Source organism: Tachypleus tridentatus, chromosome 4 (genome assembly GCF_004210375.1).
Source record: "Tachypleus tridentatus isolate NWPU-2018 chromosome 4, ASM421037v1, whole genome shotgun sequence".
Classification (NCBI taxonomy): Eukaryota; Metazoa; Arthropoda; class Merostomata; order Xiphosura; family Limulidae; genus Tachypleus; species Tachypleus tridentatus.
In genome coordinates, this window is record NC_134828.1 from 87,685,355 (window position 1) to 87,710,399 (window position 25,045).

At 35.8% G+C, this 25,045-nt stretch overlaps 1 protein-coding gene across 3 annotated transcripts; it reads right to left on the minus strand.

Moving 5' to 3' along the window:
- Positions 1–113: 113 nt before the first annotated feature.
- Positions 114–25,045, minus strand: LOC143249639 (uncharacterized). 3 transcript variants are annotated; one of them, XM_076499872.1, is made up of 6 exons: positions 24,866–25,045; positions 19,063–19,179; positions 8,701–8,953; positions 8,141–8,370; positions 6,187–6,347; positions 114–2,400 (listed from the first exon to the last, which is right to left on the minus strand). In XM_076499872.1, exons 3-6 carry the CDS (start codon positions 8,905–8,907, stop codon positions 1,736–1,738), a joined length of 1,263 nt encoding a protein of 420 aa, XP_076355987.1. In that variant the 5' UTR covers positions 8,908–8,953; positions 19,063–19,179; positions 24,866–25,045; the 3' UTR covers positions 114–1,735. The 3 variants fall into 3 exon arrangements, with proteins under 3 accessions (XP_076355987.1, XP_076355986.1, XP_076355988.1); XM_076499871.1 differs by lacking the exon at positions 19,063–19,179 and having other exon boundaries at positions 24,866–25,006; XM_076499873.1 differs by lacking the exons at positions 19,063–19,179; positions 24,866–25,045 and adding an exon at positions 18,895–19,039.

The following is a 25,045-nucleotide window of genomic DNA, read 5'->3' on the forward strand; positions in this document are numbered from 1 at the left end:
AGATTTATTTTGTTATACATCTTGAAAGTCTGTCAGAACCTTACATTTTGTGGAACATTAAGCTAAATCATATTTTAAATAATTTATTTTATTAAAGTAAACTCTAACCACAGTTTTGTACTTTACAAAATCTCTTTAATCTTAAAAGCCTGACAAAAGATATTACACAGAAATATTTTATGCTATGAAGAACATAATAGTTTCCAATCATGGCACCAGTTGTTGTCTGTTTTTAATAGAACAATAAACTTTGCAGAATTGAAAAAAATTGTTTCTCTGTTTTCACATTTTATGTAGGAAGGTGTCCATCTTCATTTGTACCGTTAAGATAACGATTGTCGATTACTTCAGAAAAAGGCGTAAGAGTTGACAGAAAAATAACGACTAGAGGTGGTAATTTCGATGTCCTTTTTGCAACATATTCAAAAGTTAACTATTTTTTATTATAAAATCGACTTATAAAATCGAAACAAAACATACCGTGAAGACTTGTTTTTCTGATAAATTCATATTCCTCTCAACGTTATAAATGTACTAGTAAAATATTCGTAAACAAAATATCCGATATGTGTATTTTACAATAATTGTATACAAGCGTTATTTATTTTCGTTATAAAAATCGTTATAAACACCATCTGTCGACTAGTATTTTTGATGAATTCAAACATTTCGAATATTATCCTTCATTTGGGATTGTGACATTGTTTGATTAATTAAATAATTACACAAAATAATATCAATATTTAATAACGTTTCTGTTTCAGAACTAGAATTTTTTTTATCACTGTTCACACTAATTTCAGGTAAATAAAGTCAATAGAAACGAAAAGTCCGTAGGGTATTTGTGAAAAACAAATTGCATATGCAAATAAGGAAATGATACAAAGTTGTTTTAGGAGTTTTTGTTTCAAAATGCTAACTCTTTGCAGAATTATTTTGAAAAATAAAACAAAATGGAATCTACTACTTAAATATGTTAAAAAACTGGATTTTCCTCATCATTTTTTAAATGTCAAACACTTCTTAAATAGCCAAAATTCTCCATATTTACATGCAACTATAAAGTAGGTTATTTTCATTGAAAATCAGCCCCCTGCTAGTACAGTAGTAAGTCTAGGGATTTACAACGCTAAAATCAGGGGTTCGATTCCCCTCGGTGGTCTCAGCAGATAGCCCGATGTGGCTTTGCTATAAGAACAACACACATTCACTGAAAATGAAGCATTTTGATGGTATTTGAGGCTTTATTTACACTTTTAAGTATCTTTTATAGACACAAGGGTGCAATTTAGGGAATACGATCACATTTTTTGCCTACACGTATGGGCAAATCAGATGAAACAGGTACATTGTATGTTACGGATTTATAACAAAATAGTCTATTCGGTTTCCTTTTTGTGGTTTTGGTTTTATCTGTTCAGACGTGCGAAAAGGGGTTACTGACTAATTATTGGGAATGCATATGGAAATTGTCATTTACACTAAAATACCTAAGATTTGGTATCTAAAATATTGCATATATATAGGCCACTAATAAGTATTTGTAAACACTCTTCATCTTTAAAGATAATTACTTTCGTTGAGTCACTTTTTTGTGCAGTATATTTTGATGACTGTGTTATTTTTATAATATTATAAAAAAGTAAGACTTAACTATTCACAGAAACACCAGTTCTATCACAGTGTGCACATCACTATCATATCAGTACCAAGTGTTTTCCTTTCTTATCAGGTATTAAGAACCAAAGTTGAATGACGTGTCCGATTTAGTATGCTGATATGGACGAGTGAAACGTTTATATGGCTGTTTCAGTTGAGGGTGACCATTGAGAACTGTAGGCACAACATCTGGCGGTATGGTTGAAAACACAGATGCTTCTGAAGTTAAAGAGGGTTGTCCATAAATGCTAGAGGGTCGTACATTTTCACCAGGAGGATTTAAAATATGGAGCCTTTCGAGTTGAGCAAGTACCTTTGTTGACCATGATACTGAACCTTCACAATCAGTCGTCTCACTAACATCCGAAGTTTGGCACAGTCGACCAATGCTCTCTTTGGTAGAAAGACTAGAAACTGGTATATTGGAACGAATGTATGAAAATTCAGAATTAGCAGTGGCAGATCCGATTTTTCTTAGCTTTGTGTCGTTGGTAGAAATTTCTGACGTCGATAATATATGTTGAGCGTACAAAGAATGCTCAGAGAGTGCTGGCGACATGTGCAAAGAGCGAGGTGAAACTTTTTCAAGGTGACTTCGAGCTTCTGGACTTCTTACATACGACACCAATGAGGATAGAGACCCCGAAGAGCATTGTGGTGCTAGTCTTGGTGAGAAAACAGTACGATAGAGGGCACTGACATCGGCACCAATATCATTATATAGATCAATGTCTGTCGTCACTATCAAAAGACAAATATGAATAAAAAATCATTTTTCTAACGAAACTATAAACATCTGGGTATTTACATACCTTTTGTAACAGACAATAATTTTGTTTAAAATTGTACAGAAAATAGCATGTTGCTGGCTGCTTTCACCTGCCAAAAAATGAAAAGACCTAAAATGGACAACACATTTCGGTATATACCAGTCACAGGAACGTAATATAGAAATACTTTCTCACACGATTATTAAGAAGTTAGACTTTACACACTAGCTAGTTATAGTTATAGTCTGTGCTTATTTGTTTAGTGAGCTTCTAGTCGCAGTGTATACGGGTTTCATACATGGTATATAAATTTTTTACATGGTACTTGGAGTACAAACAAATTTTCCATGCATTTAAAATTATACTATTTTCTGTAAAGCTTTTAAATTATGCATTACCAATACTTCCCATCACACATAGCTAGATGTGGGCATAACAATTATCTTTTAATTTTGTTTCTTTGTGTGAATTTGAGCACGATGCTACATAATGCGCTATCCGTGCTCTGCGCATCATGAGTATCAAAACCCAGTTTCTAGCAACGTTAGTTCACAGATATAATGCTGCCACTTGGGGCGGGGTCTTATCACTTAATATTAATTTTCGGTTATTATCGTACTGTTCATAAACTCAGTTCTGTACAAATATTTGTAAGTCTAAAGAAAATATTATCATAAAATACAGGTCGATGGTTAGCAATATAACTGCCCAACATCCTACCCATAATTATAGATAATATTTTGTTGTTGTTGTTTCAGTAGAGATTGCATATAAATATATGAACCAAGATAATTGGTTTGGTTTATTTTGAATTTCGCGCAAAACTACTCGAGGGCTATCTGAGCTAGCTGTCCCTAATTTAACAGTGTAAGACTAGAGGAAAGGCAGCTAGTCATCACCACTCACAACCAACTCTTGGGCTACTCTTTTACCAACGAATAGTGGGACTGACCGTACATTATAACGCCCTCACGGCAGGCATGTTTGGTGTGACGGGGATTCGAACCCGCGACCCTCGGATTACGAGTCGAGTACCCTAGCCAGGCCATGCACCAAGAGAAATCTGATGGTGGAGTTAATAACAGTGCTGATTTATATTTAATAAAAAGTTAAAACGTTTGCTCCTTTTTTTTTTAATATTCAATTGTAAAATGCAAAACTACGTTCTATATAATAACAAGACAAATAAGAGATTTTCTTATAAACACTTGAGGAAAAATTGTGTATACTTCAAACAAATCTGAAATCTTTCACTTTTATATTTTGTACGTAGAATTAGAGTTTGTTTGTTTTATTTTTAGGCACAAAACTACACCATGAAATACCTGTGCTGTGTTCACTACAGGTATCGCAACTATATTTCTAGCGATATAAGCTGAAATACATACTGGAGGGAAGGGCAGATGGTAGTGCTAAACTATGATAGATTAGAAAGAAAACAACAATTTAGCCTGTATTGCCCACTGGCACGTCCTATTGCCTGGACTCTGTAAATCCAGGCATGCTAACCAAAGAATCCAGGCTTAGAAAAGGACGATATTTTTATGTTGTTAACTCCATAGTTTTGTGTTTAAAATTTGCAGTGTTAGCACTCACACTCGTCTTTGCTGATTTATGTTAAATTCTCCGTAACTGTAAGTTACAATATCATCTTTCTCACAGAAATTTGTAAAACACTTTGTATTTTCGAAAAATACTAAAATATATATCGCTTCTGATTTTTGTCACCTTAAATTAGTATTAAAGTAAAATAATATTTATGCAAAAATCTTCATGGAGAATGTTTTTCATTCCATGCTTTTTAGGCTAGGCAATTTTACTATAATTTTTTTACATTTCATCTGTTTGTTCTATACAAACAAATGTATTTTTTAAAAAAAGTATTAAAATAGGATTTTGATGGAGCTCGCTTTTGTGATCTACTTTGATATTTCAATTACAGAACCAGGAATGCTAACGATTTGAACCTACAAAAGCCAGAACATCGTTCCTGAACATTCCATCTGAATTATAATTCCTGAAGTTAAATGTTTAAAACTCTTCTTAAAATTGGCAGGCAGAAATATTGCATTTCACCAATCCGTCGACTACGAATTGCCAAACATTACATTCCAGCCACTTGAAAACATGGATAGTATTTTTAGGGGGTTAGGAAGATAACAAAACCGTCAAGAGCTGGACACAAAATATCTGTTGTGCATATTTTAAAAACAGTTTATGATATAAAACATTAATTTCCTCAAAGTAGAATTATTTATTATTAATTTAAAGTTTTATTATTTTACTTTAAACGCCATTTACTGTTTCAAAAATTGGACTGTTTATTTGTCGTTAAGTGCAAAGCTACAGAATGGACTAGCTGTCCTGTTTGTTTGTTTGTTTGTTTTGAATTTCGCCAAAGTTATACGAGAGCTATCTGCGCTAGCCGTCCCTAATTTAGCAGTGTAAGACAAGATGGAAGGCAGCTAGTCATCACCACCCACTGCCAACTCTTGGGCTACTCTTTTACCAACGAATAGTGGGATTGACGTCACATTATAACGCCCCTACTCCTGAAAGGGCGAGCATGTTTAGTGCGACGGGGATTCCAATCCCAGACCCTCAGATTATGAGTCGAACGCCTTAACCCACCTGGCCATGCCGGACCATCTGTCCTGTATCCACCATGTGTATCGAAACTTGAATTTTGGCGTTATAAGTTTTCAGACTTACCGTTGAGCCACTAGGAGATTAGAAATTGGAATGCTACGGCTTAGTTAAACACATATATAGGTGTTGTGATATTTCTATCCAGTGAAACAAGAGCAACAACATTAACATAATACGGTATTGCTGACAAAACTAAGTGACCCCAGCTGGGGAATGAAACCTACATAAACAGTTTGTAAAATAAGGCTTAAAATAGATTATTATATAAACAAGTAGTTTCCACTCTTTTTATGTTGAATATCCTCAGTCCAGTGTATTTCTTACGAATATAATTTATTTATTAATACAAAACGTAATTCAACAGTATTTCTATTTCGTATTTATAGCAAAGCTACTAAGGCTAACAGCTGCCATTTCTAATTTCAAGCTAGTGAACAAGAGAAAGGCACTTGGTCAGTAGCACTCTACCGCACATTAGCTACACTAAGAGATTGACTGTTCCTCTTATAATGCACCCTCAGCTTAAAGCGCAGAGAATATATTGAGGTGTTGCAAAGATTTGAACTTGGCTTGCTAATTCCGATATCTCTAAAGCAAATAATTCAGTGCTAAATAAACAATAGGCGAATATTTAGTACTGGTTAACGGAATTTATTGATAACTCACGATAGTGTCTTTTAGGCGTGGGGCTTATTTTATTTTTAACATTTTTTAAAAGTAGATTTGCTTTATAACGGGAGGACTAATACTATAAATTATGAAGTTTGAATTATAAAAGACTAACTGAGTTCAAGCAAAGAAATAAGATGATTGGACACAACGTATTTTTCAAATTGAAAGTGATCCCTGTTTTAACCAATGGACAAAAGCAGTGTGTGCATGTGCTTTCTGAACACTGGACCATCATTCACTATTAAAACCATGAAGTGATCAGTTCTGGACTTTCTATTTAAAACTTTAACCCCAAAATACATAGACATGAAATAGCAAGAAGTTGTCTGAGATTATTAATATTTGTTAAAATATGATAAATAAACATACCCAAAATAACGTTTAGGAGTATAATAGATATAATAAAACAACCAACAAATTAAACTTAGATTTTTACCTGACATTCTTTGATCTCGTTTTCTGAGATGCGGTGTTGATTGCCTTTCCGAAGTCGGCCGTACGTTTTCATTTTCTCCCTGTTTTGAACTCCTATTTCGGTAATGCACAGATGAGGACGTAACATCATCATTGAGGTTGTGTTTTAGTATTTGTAACTGGCTGTAGGGAAATGGATGTACAATCTAAACTTCCTTTTACGACAAATTAAAGATTTATTAAACATTTAGTGTTTTATTGATAGGGTGATCAGATGACTAAGTTTTAAAATGTTGTCCTGGTGTCCCGATATATGGTTGCTGGGGCTTAAATGTCCGAATTTTTTATTTTTTACAGTAATCTGTAATAATATTTTACTTCTGTTCAGTTCTATACTATAACCCTTTCACAAATGACATGATTTTGTAATGAGTCATCACACAGCCCAGAATGACTCAGAATGTCTTTGTTGTTTCCTCTGAAGATAATTATAAGGGAGTTTACAACAGATTATGCCTGTATTGTATATATCATTGAGGGTGTGTTTTGGCACAACAAAGAGAGACAGTCAAATACAAGTGGCATCTTCAAATTCTTGTTCGGTTTTGATGTCGTGGCGCATTTATTTAAAGTAATTCAAAGTTGAACAAGAATGACAGTTGCTCGTAAATTTTATTTTGAAAAATCCTAGCTAACTAGAAGTTCCTCAAACGACTCAGTCATTGTAGCAGCAATAAACAAAGTAAAAATATTATTTTCATTTAAGAATAGTTATTATTAGCGTAACTGGTTGTCTATGATTTCCTCTGAAAAATAAAGGTACCACTTTTAACATCTCAAAATTTGAGTATATTCCAGTTTTATTGTTTGAAAATGTAGTTCTTCTAACTTGTCACCTATTAATTTGGTCAGCTCATAAGTAAAAATAAGGAGAAAACAGTCTCAAAGCATTCATAATGTTTGTTTGTTTTGAATTTCGCGCAAAGTTATACCAGAGCTATCTGTGCTAGCCGTTCCTAATTTTGCAGTGTAAGACTAAAGCGAAGGCAATTAGTCATCACCACCCACCGTCAATTCTTGAACTACTCCTTTACAAACGAATAGTGGGATTAAACGTGACATTATAATTCCCTCACGGATGAAAGGGCGAGCACTTATATAAGAAAATAGTAAGTTTGCCTTATAAAAGTTGCAGTTGGTACATGAACGTAACGTTACAATCGTTTGAAATATTGATCTATTTGGTTTAAAATACTACTAATTCTATCTAATTAAATTTATCGAACTATTTTGTTTAATATTTTTAATGCAAGTGTTTCCTTCTTTCTTTTATTTTGCTACTTTGGACAGCAAATCCAGCTTATCACTATTCTCGACCATCACTTTCCAGTTCCTAATTCAACCAGAATTCAGTGTCCCTATTCCCAAATTTGTTTTTGTGTTTTTTGTAATAAGTTTTTCTACGTGTCCATTATTAGCCTAAGGTTCAGTAAGTAATACAATGTCACCAAGTAAAAATATTTTGAATAAAGAATTACTGAAAAAAGAAATTACTTGAGACTTTTATTTCTTATTTCTTGGTGTTAGAAGAACAAATTACTTAATCGGATTAGTTAGTTAGTTTAGTTATCACCATTAGATTCCATCTAGGAACATAGGGCCGCAATCGCTTACGGATTCTTCAACAAGTATTTAAGTGAGCAGGTTGTTAGCCCACTGCACCGAGCCGTCCCTAATTTAGCAGTGTAAGACTAGAGGGAAGGCAGCTAGTCATCACCACCCACCGCCAACTCTTGGGCTACTCTTTTACCAACGAATAATGGGATTGACCGTGAAATTATAACGTCCCCACGGCTGGGAGGGCGAGCATGTTTGGCGCGACGCGGGCGCGAACCCGCGACCCTTGGATCACGAGTCGCACGCCTTACGCGCTTGGCCATGCCAGGCCATAATCGGACTATGTATACGTAAATTACCTGCGAGTAAGTTTTCTATCGGTTATCTGAGGAAGTAAACTTTGAGATTTTCTAAGAATTTCTCGTCTTCCCTTGCTCAAACCAGTAGCCTCCTGCAGGGTAAACATCCAATCCCCTAGTTCTGTCGGATTCCACAGCAGTAACTGACCTTCATTACCAAGACCTACAGCAATCACATTTTCACGTTTCTTGTCTGTCCATTGGAGTCCTTCGATGTCAACTAGGTTAATCTATAAATAATAACAATACTATAATTGTTCACCCAGCATGACTTAGATAAAGTAGTAAGTTAGAAAGATAGTAGTAATCAAGATTATAAAGTCTTACGAAGTAAATGGTGTTTCCAATACTAACAAAGTATTCTTCCTAAGCGCAGGTTTGAAACATTAATTATATTTAAACTGATTTCAAATGTAAATACATAAATAACTGTAACATGTATCTACCCGAGGTTTTTTGTTTCAATCTTATTAGTTTATATCAAAATTGAGTAGACTTTCATCAAATTCACTACAAAAATTCACATTGGTTACAATACCATTCAATTTTAAAGTGTGTACCTTGTATAAGAAGCTTCCCATTTCCGATACTCCAACCTTCGCTTCTTTTTTAAAACATGCAAGATAATCTCGGGTGAGAACAAAATAACGCTCTTTCCAGCGGCTAAAGAATTTGTCTCTTTGTTGCCATAGCAACCCTTTTTTTAGCGTTGAGGCTTCCAGCGTTGTTGTCGGCTTGGAAATAGGCTCTGTTTTGGACGACGTCATTCTAGGAATACTGTCTTGTCCAGGAACTTCTTCTGAAGTTTTATCTCTAAATAATAGTTTGTCAACAATTCATTTATAACATAAGAAAGAGACAACTGAAAGTGAATGTATTTTATTTTCATTAAGCCAGCTGTCTGGTTTTGATAGGCTACAATACTGAAATTAACGAAACAACAGTGTATTTTATTTATACAATTTTGGGTACTAGTGTCAAAAATTATTTTATTTATAATTGTAACTAATTGTTATTATGTGTTGATGTTTGTTTGTTTGTGTTTTTTTTTTTATTTCGAGGGCTACACGAGGGCTATCTGTGATAGCCGTTCTTAATCTGGCAGCGTAAGGGATGGCAAATAGTCATCACCACCTGCCGCCAACTCTTGGGCTACTCTTTAACCAACAAATAGAAGGATTGTCCGTCACATTATAACGCTCTCACGGCTGAAAAGGCGAGTACCTTTGGTGTGAAGGAGATTCGAACCCGTGACCCTCGGATTACGAGTCGAGTCCCTTAACCACCTGGCCATGTCGGGCCAATAAACAATTGAGTTTATAGATTGTAAACATGTGGATAACTATAATAAGGGTTTCGTAAAGTGTCAAGAATAACAGATAATATGGGAAAGTGGAAAGTAAGAAGGTAGTGTTTCTTCCTAGCCAGGATGGTTGCTTTTTCTTTGGCTGGATTAATGGCTAAAGCTTGTTTACATGTTCATCATAAGTGTTTCTAACTTTATCTCTATTTTTGCAGTAATGCTTTCTTCGCTAGAACAAAAACGTTTCAAGGTTATCAACATAAGATTTTAGTTACAACCTAGATCTAGAGAATTTATGTAGTCCACGTAATGCGTGCGCATAAGCAATCGTGCAACCACACATGATATTTGAGTAGCTTGTTGCTTGTTGTTAGCTCTTTAGTAGTGTTGCAAAATAATTATCGCTATTACTTGTTATTGCCAATGTTACAAGTAAACTAAGAAAAACCTTTTAGCCAATATAGACAAAGTCAATAATGAGTATTTAGGTTTGCACAAGATGAAGGCAGTAGAGAGCTGTGTATTTAGGTTTGCACAAGATGAAGGCAGTAGAGAGCTGTGTATTTAGGTTTGCACACGATGAAGGCAGTAGAGAGCTGTGTATTTAGGTTTGCACAAGATGAAGGCAGTAGAGAGCTGTGTATTTAGGTTTGCACAAGATGAAGGCAGTAGAGAGCTGTGTATTTAGGTTTGCACAAGATGAAGGCAGTAGAGAGCTGTGTATTTAGGTTTGCACAAGATGAAGGCAGTAGAGAGCTGTGCCTTTCCAATAACGTTACTCAGCCAGGTAGTATGATTGACAAATTTATGGTTTTGTGAAGATTTTATTTTTAACCTTCTCAACTCTCCCAAGTACTTTGGTGGCTTGTTACTGTGTAGTTAGTTTGTTTATTACGATTAAAATGTATGTAAATTCTTATCAAGTTTGGCAGTTGTTTGAGATTTTAATTTATATTGCACATCTTGCATATTCCTATTATAAGTACAACCATACGTATGATAACTCAACACTTAGTTGAATGTTTAAATCTAACATTCCTTTCTGATGATGAGTTAAGATTCGTTAGAGTTCTAAATATAAATGAAGTATCTCAATTGAACTAGCTGGTGATCAGGGTATAAGTGAAAATTCCGAAATCTTCTATACAGTAAGTTAGGATCAGAAAAGTAATAACATCACGACAGTCAACCTATCCAGAGTTCCTATGATATCAATACATAGGTAAATATATGGATTTCACACCTACTGTTGAAATTAAATTCATTCTGCAACAGAAATATCAACAATAAAAGTGTTCATTTATACCACTCTAAAACTAAATCCAAATCACCAACCAGTATGTACACCGAAACACGGAGGTTCAGTGTGGGAACTACTGCCAATGACCAAGCACTCTCCAAAGATTATATGGACTTGTCATTTAGTATATTATCTATCTGACTGGTAAAAGAAAGTTGCCATGGTAACTGATTATCAATTAATATGTTTTACATCGTCAGGGTCTACATGATACTGAGTAAAGTTTGCTCCCCCCAGCTGGTTATCTGTTCTGACAAATACATCATCAAAATCCTTTAGTAATATTCATAGTTCTTACTGCTGATCTGAGCTGAAGTTATCTGGACAGTACAAATATTATCTATTTTTCAGTGAAATGAGGCTACAATAACACTAGATGAATCACTAATTCTGATCACTTTATATTTCAACTGGAATCCTCACTGGTTTTCACCCATAATCATAAATTTAACCAAGATATACCTTTCTGTCACAGATGTAACAACCCAAATAAGTGCAGGTTGGTTTTCATTAGAAAAACCATGTTTCGTGTGTTGATTCAACCACAATAGCTAATGGTGCTACCCGATATTATGTTTTTAGTTCTCCACGAACACTATCGTATATCAAATGGAGCGGTGTTAACTTTGTTAGGAAATCTAAATCATAAATTACAATATTTAAACCAAAGTCTGCTATCACTCTCACAACACTCGGATGTCTGGTAATAGTATCAACATTTATAAAGAGTCAAGCTTTTCTCATCACAGCAAGCCTATCACTACAAGGAAAAAGTTTATAGTTACATGTTAATGATTGATACTCTGCACAACAAAGTATATATTTAATTAAACCAGTGTCAAATGAAGCTCTACTTTGTATGTATGTGGTTTCACAGCCAAACAAAGCTCATTCCTGTAGACATTATAGTAACTACCATTCATATAAAAAGAAACAGATAACTATTCTTTCCCAGAACAGAGGTCAGACATCATAGTTTAAATTAATGGATATAGCAGCATTGCTGTTTATCTTCTATCCTGATCCGTTTTTCAATTATTGGGTTTGTTATGCGGGAATTTACACCTTTGAGGTAATCCAAATAAAGAACACCTGACTAAATTATTCGCAGCTACAACATGTATTCTTTCTGTCGTCCTGTAAGTAAGGATGCTTCTCTATGTACATCATTGCCGTAGCTAGTGTGATGAGTTCAGCATATCTCTGCTGCTTCATTTGTGGCTCCTCAGACCAGGCTGAGTTACTATACTGCATCTAGGTAAATGACACCATTTATTGCGGGTTCTTATGGCGTGGGGTCATTACATCTGGGCACTGGTTTTGCTGACCAGGTAACTAGGTTGAAAATGCCAATTCAAATCACGTGCTACAGTAACAGTTTTGGTTAGTCTATAAAATTCAAGAGGTGTCACATAGATTCATTTGGAAGTCGCTCCACAATCTTATCAACCAAGATATCCTCTCATATTTCTGCTATTATTCTGCATGCTTTAAAAGGTAAGCATTGAAACTTATTGGCATATACAGCTAAACTTCCATGAGAGGTATGTATGTTAATGAGTCTTGTATTACTCTCAGGTTCTTACTAGGATAAATAACTGACGTAATTTTGCTACTATGGTCTCTTAGCTACTGAATTATTCAGGTTTGAGGTATTTAATGACAATAAACGCTGTAACATCTAGACCAATTGTTCTTAAAACTTTTTCCTTTTGTGGGCCACCTCATTTTCTTTTATCTCAGTAGACTACAATAGGATGTACATACATTATAATAACGTTTTTCGTAATGAGACAAACTTTTCATGGTACACCTAAATGAAGACCCAGAAGAGTGGCCTTGAGATAACAGATTTAAAACCACTGGTCTACACTAAGTAACAGAGACTTGGTGAGTCATTTGTTTTCAAGGTTGGAAACCTTGAACATCTAGTAAAACCGCTTAAGGACGAGACTTAATTCTTCTTTTGATAAATATTTAAATGATGAAGGTTTACTGTAATTCACCTTAATATTTCTTGAAGGTTTTAGAGAGAGCAATCTGTCCTAAAATGTTTTGTTTGACTGAAATGACTATGCTTTTTTCTACTGGCCGGAATTTTTGCATTTTGCCGTTCGTGTTTATTCGTCTAACACATTAACCATGAAAACAATGCCTACACTGAGTCTGCTCCAATACGAGATTCAAATTGATAAGAAAGTGTAAGTGCCTCTACTGTTGTAACTAAAGGACTCCAGGCTTATCCAGGTTACATCATGTACTGACCTTGATGACATGTGCACTGTGATTGTTGCCACGTCTCTGTGAGTCACATATAAAGGTAATGGTGGACTTGGCCTGCCAACCAAAGCTCATTATTGAATGCTTCTGCAGACATCATCCAGTTATGGGATCAACAACGCTTCATGGCTCATTCTAGTTCGACTCAGCAAGCCAATGATTGGTCATGTATTCATGACGACTTTCAACCTGCCCCTTCAGTGTTATCTGCTCTTCACAAGACCGGCAGATTCGAGTAGAACTACTTGATGTTCCAAGGTATGGTTCAGCCACCTTGGATAGAAAACTTTGAAATGCCGTTATTAATGCAGAGAGGCATTCTCTCCAAACATAGTGCTCGTTGGAGTCAGTCAGTCAGTCTCCTCTGTTCTCATTATAGAGTCAAAATAACTCATTTTCTTAACTAAAGTTTTTTCCACAAATGAAGTATATCTTGGTTCCTTTTTCAGAACAGCACATACACACATAGAGAAATAATAATATAGAGAAAAATATCTTGAAAGTGTTTGGTTTGAATTTCGCGCAAAGCTACTTGAGGGCTATCTGCGTTAGCCGTCCCTAAATTAGCAGCGCAAGACAAGAGGGAAGGTAGCTAGTCTTCACCACCCACCGCAAACTCTTGGGTTACTCTTCTACTAACGAATAGTGGGATTCACCGTTGCATTATAACGACTCCACGACGGAAAAGGCGAGCATGTTTGGTGCGATGGGGATTCGAACCCGCGACCCTCATATTACGAGTCGAGTGCTTTAACCATCTGGCTATGCCGGGCCTCTTGAAAGGGTCTAGAGAACAACAACATTTAGATCATGGTCCCTTGAACTAAGGTTTCTTTTATTTGATTCAAGGCTACACATGTACACACATATCTGATCTTTTTATAACAATAAGCTTGTGCAGAAGAGAATTTGTGGTGATTTGTGGTTTGTTTGGAATTTTTCTCAGACAAGAATGTTATCTCTGCTAGACGTCCCTAATTTAGCACTTGTAGACTAGTGGTTGTTTGGTTGGTTTAGTGTTTTATGGCGCAAAGCAATTAGGCTATCAGAGCCAAACATCCGGTAAAATTTTAAAATTAAAGTAAAATTTTAAATCCATAAAAAGAAATTAAGGTAAAAGAAAACAAAGTTTAATTTTTGAAATAAAAACATAAATAGTATTAAATCCATTTTTTACATCTAGTAAGAGAAAAACTACAGTAATACAAGCTTTGAAAGACTTGTAGCAAAATGTAAATTATTATAACTCGCCAGGATGATTAAAGGGTATTTCAAACACCAGCGTTAGACACCAGAAGTTGGCCTTTTTAGTCCTGGTTTCCAGTTATTTGACGTTACGGCCATTTTCTAATTTCAAATCAAACTAGATATATATTGATTCTAAGAAGGGACTTTGTTTGTTTTTTTAATTTCGCGCAAAGCTACTCGAGGGCTATCTGCGCTAGCCGTCCTTAATTTAGCAGTGTAAGACTAGAGGGAAGGCAGCTAGTCATCACCACCCACTGCCAACTCTTGGGCTACTCTTTTACCAACGAATAGTGTGGTTGACTGTCACATTATAATGTCCCCACGGCTGAAAAGGCAAGCATGTTTGGTGCGACAGAGATGCGAACCCGCGATCCTCACATTACGAGTCGCACGCCTTAACCCACCTGGCCATGCCGGGCCTAAAAAGGGAATCACAATATAAAAGGTCTAATGTATAAATTAAAAAAACCAACTTAAATAGCATCAAAAATATTAATGGCTTTTAAAAAACTAAAAACAGTTGTAAGATGAGCAGCGTCACCATCACCAATAACATTGTATAACGTTACGGATAAACCTTGGGACAAAACATGTTTAAAATGGTGCCCTCGTTGAAAGTCCTAACGACGGCAAGACAGCACAATGTAGCTTACTGTGACCCGAGTGTCACACAGACAACACATTGGTGCATCAGACCCAGACAGAAAAAAAGATTAGTTAAAAACTATGACTAATGCGTAGTCCAGTTAGGACAACTTCCTCTTTCCGATTCTTACGGAAGCAAGATGGCCAAAGTCCAATGGGGGTTTTATTTGGAAAAGCTTGTTTTCACGTTGCTCACTCCAAGCCGACTGCCAACTGGCAAGGAGCCGAGCCTTGAATACAGGACCATAGTCCATGTATGGAATAGACACAGTGGTGATAGTGCCAGAGCAGACAGATTTAGCTGCGGTGTCGGCGAACCCGTTCCCGCGAATACGAACGTGGCCCGGTATCCAGAAAAGACTGGATAGAAGTAGATGCTAAAGATAAATGGGCCAATCGGTTTTGAATATCGGCGAGAACAGGGTGAGAACTATGGTGAAGCGATTCCAGGACCAGTAGAGAACTAAGCAAGTCAGTATAAATAGTGCAATTTGAGTACAGCTTAGCTTCTATGTGATCCAAGGCAAGATAAATGGCATAAAGTTGAGCAATGAACACAGAAACTGTAGAGGGGCTTCTGTGCACAACCACCGAACCACAACAAGTCAGGAAGAGCTCACACAATCACCTGATTTCGAACCATCCGTATAAATAGGAATGGAAGGATGATTCGAAAAATGTTCAGGATGTAAAAGACGGTACTTCCAATTGGGAGTATCTGCTTTTCTAAGATGACTTAAAAAAGAGTCTTATTTGGAGACTGTAATAAGCCATGGTGGGATGAGCTGACCATGGATACAGCAGTGTTATCCAAGGACAGACCAAGTTCATTCAACTGCACCTGGATACGAAGGCCAAAAGGAGCAATAACAGATCGTCTGTTCTGAAAAAGCTTGACTCACAGAGGAAGAAAAAAAAACCCAGGTGGGATGCTGTGGTAAAGATCGAAGTTTCTTTATTGTCTTTATTCAAGGGAGATCTGTCGACCTCCATGGATCCTTCCCTTGGTCGATTGGGCAGGTCTTTGTTGTTGGAAGAAGATTCCAGTGACTGAGGACGCGAACGAATGATTGTTTTGCATCTTGAGGTTAGAGAATATGTACCCTAGGAAATGCCCGTACCCGGAACCAAAGGAAGTGGATCTTGAGGTTTGCTGGAATGAATGTTAGGGACAGAGATGGGTGTTGACATTGATTCATTAACTTTTTTAACCATGGAGGTCAAAAGACTTTTCATTTGGTTTGAGAACGATTTTTTTGGAGGCACAGAGAGATCTCTCTGCGCTCCTACTGTAGTAGTGGAACGAAATGCAGCAGCATACCTCCAAGATGAAGTGGTGGAAAGCAACTTTCGAGCCTCAGGGTAAGTAATGTTTTAAATTGTCTTCAAATGCTGCACCTCTTTTTATTCCAACCATTTAGGACAAGAACGAAAGTAGGGTGGGTGAGAGTCATTGCAATTGTCGCAATGAGGGTCCGTTTCACACTTATAGGCATCATGGTCCTTGCCACCACAACGAGCACACGTCAAGGAATCGCTAATACTGGAAACATCCGAGAGGGTTTGAAATGTATGTCCATACCTTGCAATTAAGATAACCTGCCTTGATTGTGGTAGGTGGACACGGTAATGCTAATGTTAAAATCAGGACATTGGTCAGCATCATAATTCTTTCTTTGTGACTGGAGATTACACCTCACTACAGAAATTCCTTGGGTGGAGAAACTAGTAAGAATCTCTGACTCGGGAATGTTCTTCAAATCCCTCTCAACAATAACTCCTCGTGACGAATTCAAAGTAGCATGAAGCGTAACCTCAGTAGGTATATCCCTGAGTTCACTGTGTTGAGGTGTGGATGTTTTCACCAATATGTCATCAAAGCGAAGCTTTTGACTGACTTTGGAGAGCAAGCAAGTCCCTCTAGTCCCTTCTGTATGAAAAAGGGAGACATTTGCCCTAAAGATTTGCTTAAAAGAGAATGTAGTATAAGAAAATGAGATATAGGCGTTACAGATGTTGAAGATTGCTGCTCAGAATCCTCAGGACGTGGTCGTTTACCTATGTACTGTTTTTCACTATTTTATTTAAGTTTTTATTTAGATGATCCATAATAAAAAAAGAATTTTTCGGTGCCCACTGACCCCATCCACCATGAAGCCCTACGAAGGAACGCACTACAATACCAAACAAGGACACTACGACAACACTAGGGTTTCATGAGCACTATACCCAAACATCAGCATCAGATACAATGTCTGCAACACTTGTTGAGAACATCCAAAACTGGTCCTTGGTTGACCCTAGCCCAAGTGGATCAGCCGATTGACCCTAAGGAGCCATCCCAAGGCCGCTCGTCTACAGGAATTCAAGGCGAAAAAGATGTGTTAGGATTGGACCTCTCAACCACCAGTATCCTCTCATTCCCTTAACGGGTCATCACGCAGGGCAAACACGTGGGTGGATGCTTAGATCCCAGAGAAGGTAAACTCAAAGAACAGAACTTTCCTTGGGAAGTCCCCCTCATCACGTACAGGAAATCACACCGAGGGGGTGTAGACTGGTGAGAAAACAGTCAGTCAACTCCACTCTACACTAACTCTTGGGCTACTCTTTTGCCAACGAATAGTGGAATTCATCGTCACATTATAACATCTCCACGGTTGATGGTGCGAGCATGTTTGGTGCCAGGGATTCAAACCCGTGACACTTATAGTGCGAGTCGAGCGCCTTAACCCTGGGCCATGCCAGTTTCTAGTGGTTTGTTACAGGTAAAATAAAAGAGACAAGACATAAAGGAGTCAGATTATAAAAAATAAAAATGTTATTTTCCGACACAAATAAATAAAATAAATATTTTAAAAAAGGAGCCTGGAAAGTGTACAGACATTCGTCTATGTGGAAGGCAAGAAAGAATAAACCAAAGAAAAAATGGAGTAACTTCAAATTGTGGAAACATCTCTATTCAATGTGACAGTCCCAAGGTATCATTCAATAAGGACACAATGCAACTATCCCATAAAACAATGGATAAACATAAACTTAAGCAGGCAGGAAATGATAGACTTTCCAAAGAAAATTGATCTTTAGATATATATATATATTTCAAAATCTTCAAGTAACTTATAGTCTTTTTTTTTTTTGTAACGTGATGCGTTAATGTAAGAAATTAAGTTGTGAACTCAGTTAAGCGATATATCAATTAATTATTTGGGAAAGTATTTGATAAAAAAATAGTACAAATATGCATATGATATTGATATTTGTGAATCAACTGATTCCAAAGTTCCACTTATTAAGCACAGTTTTACTGTTTTACACTCTGTCCCATTTATATATCCTACCCCCCCCCTTTGGAACAGCAACAGCTTTCTGGACTTACAATGCTAAAACACGGAGTTCGATTCCCCTTGGTGGACACAACGAATAGCCCAAGATAGCTTTGTAATAAAACTACCATCCAAACAGTTTTTAAAATATTTACCGAATAAATCTTCAATTGAAAGAAAGAGTTTTTCTCTGCTTGTAAAATGTAAAATAAATGCTTTATACCTGAGGGCTGTTGTTTAATAACTTAAACAGATTAAAAAAAAAAACACTAAAGCCTTATAATTGGCTGTAAACAGTGCCAACAACTACTGATAATGACTTACGTATCCAAATTTTTGCGGGCACTTTTAATTAGCAGGTTAAGATATTTTTGATAGACTATTAACTGGCTTGTTTTACATTTACGGCTACATTACAAAATATCCTATACATGCGAAAAGTTGTTTCTATCCGCTTATTCTTAGGCATTTATAAACAATCCATTAATATTATCTTTTCATGCAGTAGCAAGATATTTTGAACTTAGCTGTATCAAAGTGTATTATAGAAACAAAGAAGATAGTTCAATGTATGTAGGTTTTCTGATTATCTAATAAAACTTGTATCCAACGTGGCAAACACACAAACGAGTTAAAAATCATTATATATTACCTTCGTTCGCTGACCTTAAGAGGGCGTAGAAGCTAGATTTTTTTCACTTGAAGTCCATAACTTTAGTAGTGACTACATGCAATTAATTGAGCTTTGATAAAAAAAAGAAATAAAGAAGATAGAAGTTTATCATAACAAGGTGCTGAATTACATCACTTAATATCATACCTTTCTTGTTATATTAAAAACGAGTACACCTGTTTCCCATGTTGCAGACGAACGGAAGTCACGAAAAACGTTGTTTTCCCGTGTGCCAGCCAGAGAAAAACTACGCAGAAGCGCCAACTAGAGGAGAAAATAGCAGAGTAACATGACTCTAGCTAAGATTAATTCACCGGAAGTAAGTTGCATGTGCTTTTTTTCTTAAATCTTTAATTTGTTGAAATTTTTAAATTGAATTTTTGTTGTTCTTTGTATAATATATACGCAATTACTCAGGAATGTCCTATTTTTAGTTATGTTTGAAGAGTTAAAATATGCAAGCAACAAAGAAAAAAAAAGTGGTTAAAATCCACTTACATAACGAACTTTTCGAGTAACTGAGAGAGAAAAACAAAACAAAATTATTATTGAACAGCGTGAGAGTTTACTCCATAGAAGTGATAAGGCCCGGAAAGATGTATGATATATTTTACTTGACATACATTTTTATGTTTCTAAGGGAAGATAGAGTACGGTACAAATAACGAAGTCTTCTACTTTAATTAACTATTTCAAAGTGTAGGCTTGAACAATCCATGAATTTCAATTATCTAGAATGGAGGCGCGCTGTTTGGAACACTGAAATGGAGACACGAAATATTGTTTTATTAGCATATGTTGTTTCTTATTACTAAGAGTTTTTATTATCGTTTATTTTTATTTACTTATAAAAATGCTTATTTGACCTTAATGGTGGGTTAAATGTAGTTGTTAGAATACAATTTAAGAAGCTAAAAGGCGTACAAAAAACTTATGGAACATAAAGAATGTGAATGAAAATGTTTTGAATATACAGAAGAAGGTTATAACAAAATCAGAAGAAATATCTTAATATTTATAAAAGTATAATATAAAAGTCAGGGAAAATCATGGTAGAGTTTGAAAAACCAAAAAGAACAGTAGAACATAACAAGTAGTATAAAGATGGATGAAGGAAAAAGGGTGGAAAGGAGAACGTGAACAAAAAGGCATGATGGGAAATGGAAAACGAAAGATATACTGTGTTATGTAATATAAGAAAAATAACATGACATCTGAACCTTTTGATTCATCTCAGTTGCCAATTAATTCTATTAAACACTTATCGGTTGACGTTATATCTGAACTGTAAAGTATTCTATTGCGTCTGGAGGCAATATATTCCAAAGGATGTTCAAAAAATAAAACTGTTCAATTTGCAGACGACTTCCACTTAGTCATATTTTAAACTTATGTTCCCCAGTTTAGTGGGTCACTGGTAAGATTGTGAACTTAAAACGCTAAATCCGTGGTCACTCTATGGTGGATAGAGCGCGGATAGCCTATTGTACAGCTTTGCGCTGAAACAAATAGACAAAACTTACTTTTTTCTTACAATTAAACACCCCCTTGAAAAAAAAAAGAATATATCTTACCTTTCAGCTTTATCATTCTGAACGCTTCAGCTAGATCTCCAGAAGAAATAATTTCAAGTACTTTAACCTATACTCATATGACACCCCACCATCTGAGGAATCATCCTCGTAACTCTCTTTTGAATTATTTTCAAAAACTCAATGCCCTTTTTGAAGTAACGAGCTCAGGACTGAACGCAACACTATAAACGAGGCCTAAACAAGAATCTGTTCTGAGAAATGTTAACCTCCTTTAACTTATATTTAATATTTTTACACATAGATCCCCAAATCTTAACTAATTTCCCACTTTCAGGAAGATTTAACAGGCTGATCGACGAAAATATTATTAAATTTATTCCTATCAAGTTGATTGTAATTTAAGATAAAAATTAGAGGTTAATTGAGAAAAATATGAAAAAATATATTAATTAAAACAAGTGAAACGAGCTTCTTTAAACAATTGTGTAGTTGTGAAAGTTCAAATGTACGTCTCGAATTGATTTCATAGTAACTGGCCCCCTAGTGGCACAACAATATATCTGCAGACTTACAACGCTGGAAACCGGGTTTCGATATCCATAGTGGGCAGAGCATAGATATCCCATTATGCAGCTTTGCGCTTAACTACAAACAAACAAGTCTCCCGCATGGGACAGCGATAAGTTTACGGATTTACAACGCTAAAATCAGGGGTTTGATTTTCCTCAGTGAATACAGCAGATAATTCGAAGTGACTTTGCTATAAGAAAAATACACAAACAAACAAAGTAACAGCAAGAAATATTGAAGTAATAAGTATTTTCTTCCTAAAGGTATTTTAATATAAAGCTGATAGCGACAGTTATCTTGGTGTGTATCAACAACCATTACAAGGTTGTATTTATATCAAGGTGTAACAACAACCTTTATATAAGTGGTGTTTATCAGAAAAGGATAAATTGGAATGTTTCAAAGGACACATTGTAGTGATTTTACCGGCTTCTTTATTCAAAATACAACAAATTAATTGATCATTCGAATTAGTTTCATTCATTAGTTTTCTATCAAAAACAGTATGTCATTCAGCTGGTGATAAATCAAAGTAATGTTCACGGTAAAAAGTTTGACAGTAAAACATAAAGGAAACATCAAGTCACACTTATTTTTCAATAGATATAGTAATTGCCAATTTATAAATTGCACCGTAACTTTAACTCAAGGCAACGTGGATTGGTATAAAATATTGTTAGATCCCAAATTATATTCTAAAACCAATTACTTCTTAGTGAATTTCACCAGTAATACGGAGTCACTGACAGCTCCCTTTTACCCATATACGGAAACTTAGAATATTCAGGGTTTGTAACGAGTACAAAATACGATAGCTAGGGTATATTGTAAATCAGTAATAATTTACATTGTCCAGTGCCTCTGGTGACGAGTGTTGATCATGTATGCGAATAATATCCATTTGAATAATCATAAATATTGGGTGGAATAAAATGAACATACCTTATTCACAACTATTTGGAACTTGTTTAACAAGTAATGTGCCACAGTTAACATTTATCTGTGTATTTGTTATCCGCATATCAAGTCGTCAATAATTTATTTGTTCATTACCTCCTAGGCTCGGCATGGCCAGGTAGGTTAAGGCGGTCGACTCGTAATCTGAGGGTCACGGTTTCAAATCTCCGTCGCACCAAACATGTTCGCCCTTTCAGTCGTGGGGGTTTTATAATGTGAAAGTCAATCCCACTATTCGTTGTTAAAAGAGTAGGCCAAGAGTTGGCGGTGGGTGGTGATGACTAGCTACCTTCCCTCTAGTCTTATATGCTAAATTAGGGACGACTAGCGCAGATAGCCCTTCATGTAGCTTTGCTCGAAATTCCAAAACAAACAAACGTTATCTCCTCTTTAAAACTTTCTTGGTGTACAAGTATACATAAACAGTATAAATATGGCTCTGTATATCTGATAAAACAAACACATTTAGTTAAATTGAATATCTCTTTTTAACCATTTTTATATGTAAAAAATAAACCTATTATCGAGCATAATCATATGGTAAATGACAGCGGTAACTTAGCCTTTGAACTTATGTGGCAATATATTCGCTTACGTTCTATGAAGACACTGGAAAGTTGATGTGAGACAATGCTAAAATATGGTATATTGTTTGTGTAAATCGTGTTTTCAGGAGATGGGCTTGTTTTGCACATAATTCATTTATAATGCTTGGAAGACCAACATGTGTATGAAGGATTTCAAACTGAACAGCGCATTGTGCTACATATGGGCTAAGCAGCAGGTCCAGAGGTCAAGTTTCCTTTATAACTATCACTAATTTCCAACTGCTACACAGCTACTTTTAACTGAAAAGAAAGGTTGACAACTGCTATTATAGCGCCCCTATAATTCAGTCTTGGCCGTGTTCAGCGATATATTTTGGCTTCAAACTTGGATTTTACGATAAGTTGCCCTGCACTCTATTAGAATACTTGCGTCGGATCGTAAGGTAACAGTATCCCAAAAACATATTTATCTATTATAAAAATAATGCCTGAATGCAATATGTATTGTAATGTTTTGTCAGTTGATCGGCCTTCCTAAGTGCACTATTGGAAAGTTAGGTATGTAACTGTGTATGATGTTCTCTAGATACTTAGACATATAAATATTTCTCTTTTCAATTAATTTACCTCTGCTCAAATATTCATAAGATATAAGAACGTGCGATATTTCATATTTACAATATTTTTATTTTTTTCAGTGGAGGTCGCGAGAGCCCCCCGCGCTAGTACAGCGGTAAGTCTACGGGTTTACAACGCTAAAATCAGGGGTTCGATTCCTCTCGCTCAGCCGATATTGCGATGTGGCTTCGGAATAAGAAAACACACAAACACACACACACACGTAGGTCGCGAGCTCATTTGTCTTCTTTCCTCTAGGTCAATGTATCTACGTTTCCATACCCATCACACTGCAAGATATCACCGTGTTTGAGTATGTAGGTTAGAAGTCATTGCTCGGTAAAATGTAGTTATAAAGTACATATTAGAAGTAGTTATAGCTTTATTTAGTCTGTGTTTTAGGTTAAATTTTGATATATAAAACACAGGTAGTAGTATTCTCAAGGTGCACGTTATGCCAAGGCGTATTAACATGGGACTTTTGTTTCTCAAGCAATACATTTTTGTACACGACAAAAAGTTTTGTTTTTTAATTTCGCGCAAAGCTCCATGAAGGTTATCTGCGCTAGCCGTCCCTAATTTAGCAATGTAAAACTAGAGGGAAGGCAAATAGTCATCACCACCCACCGCCAACTCTTGGACTACTATTTTACCAACGAATAGTGGGATTGCCCGTCGCTTTATAACGTATCCACGGCTGAAAAGGCAAGCATGTTTGATGGGACGGGGATTCGAACCGGCGACCCTCAGATTGCAAGTCGAACGTCTTAACTATCTGGCCATGTCGGACCTCACGATAAAAAGTAATTCATTTTGAGTATATCATTCAATTATTTCATGTAAGAGATATGCAACTGGAATAGTTTATTTAAATCCTGGGGTAGTTAACCACTTATGGTAGGAGGGACTATCCAGCCCCTCAGCAACATTCAAGTGAAAATATTTTGATAGCTTTCTTATGTGATATTTTCGACTTACAATGATACCAGACACATACCTCTTACCCGATTTTATTTTCTTAGCTACTGCACTAATTCGTTGGTCTTTTTTTATTCGATATATTACATATGGTTATATGCTAATACAGTATTTTACATTAAGTTCGAAAAAAATTGGGGTTTTCTATAATTTATATTTATAATAACATTTACGACTTTTTAAAGCTATTATAAATAAATTTATTTGTTTCTTTAATTTTTTGCGAGTACATTACAGAACGTCACAGAGTTAAGCCAGCAAACAAAGAGAAGCAGTACTTTGTTCACCCCTAAATCACGATATGATAGGATACGTATGACTAACGTTTTAATAGTCACTACTTGAACATGTGCTTTTTTCCTTCTTCTTTTGGTAAATGCCCGATATTTTTCTTTTTCGGTGCAGATCACGAGCTCGTTTCTCTCTCTCTTTTTTTTTATCAACATATATCTGTTGCGAAGTAAATTAATTTGTTCCTAAAACACTAAAAACAATTACTCGTTTATTTACTTCGTGTAGTAGTATTTGAATTCTATAATGCGGTAAAATCGAAGTTTTAGTTCAGATTTGATTTCTCACAGCGTTACTATAGAGTACATCTAATATATAATTATTTACAGTTACCTAATACTCGGTAGTAGCTACTGAGTACAGTTAGACAATAAAAGTCTGACCTACTGTATGTTAAAAGAAAGTAACAAAGGCACGAGGTTCCTTGTAAACATAGAATATAAAATTGCTTACCTAACTAGCTTTAACTGTCCTCACTTGTTTGAAGCAAAAAAAGGAAGACTTTGTAAACAGAAAACAATGTAAACGTGTTTTTCGTTTGGTCAAACACTAGTCACGCTACTCTCTGGTGCTGAACATCTGGAACTCTGCCTGCTAACGAACACCACACCAGCTGATTACACACCCCTCCCT

Excerpts from the sequence above, each read along its gene's own strand:
- LOC143249639 (XM_076499872.1), bottom strand. The coding sequence starts at position 8,907 with ATGACGTCGTCCAAAACAGAGCCTATTTCCAAGCCGACAACAACGCTG. Across the intron at positions 6,348-8,140 it reads GATAGAAAACTTACTCGCAG|CCAGTTACAAATACTAAAAC; the intron begins GTAATTTACGTA and ends ATTTCCCTACAG. Across the intron at positions 2,401-6,186 it reads ACGAGATCAAAGAATGTCAG|TGACGACAGACATTGATCTA; the intron begins GTAAAAATCTAA and ends GTCTTTTGATAG.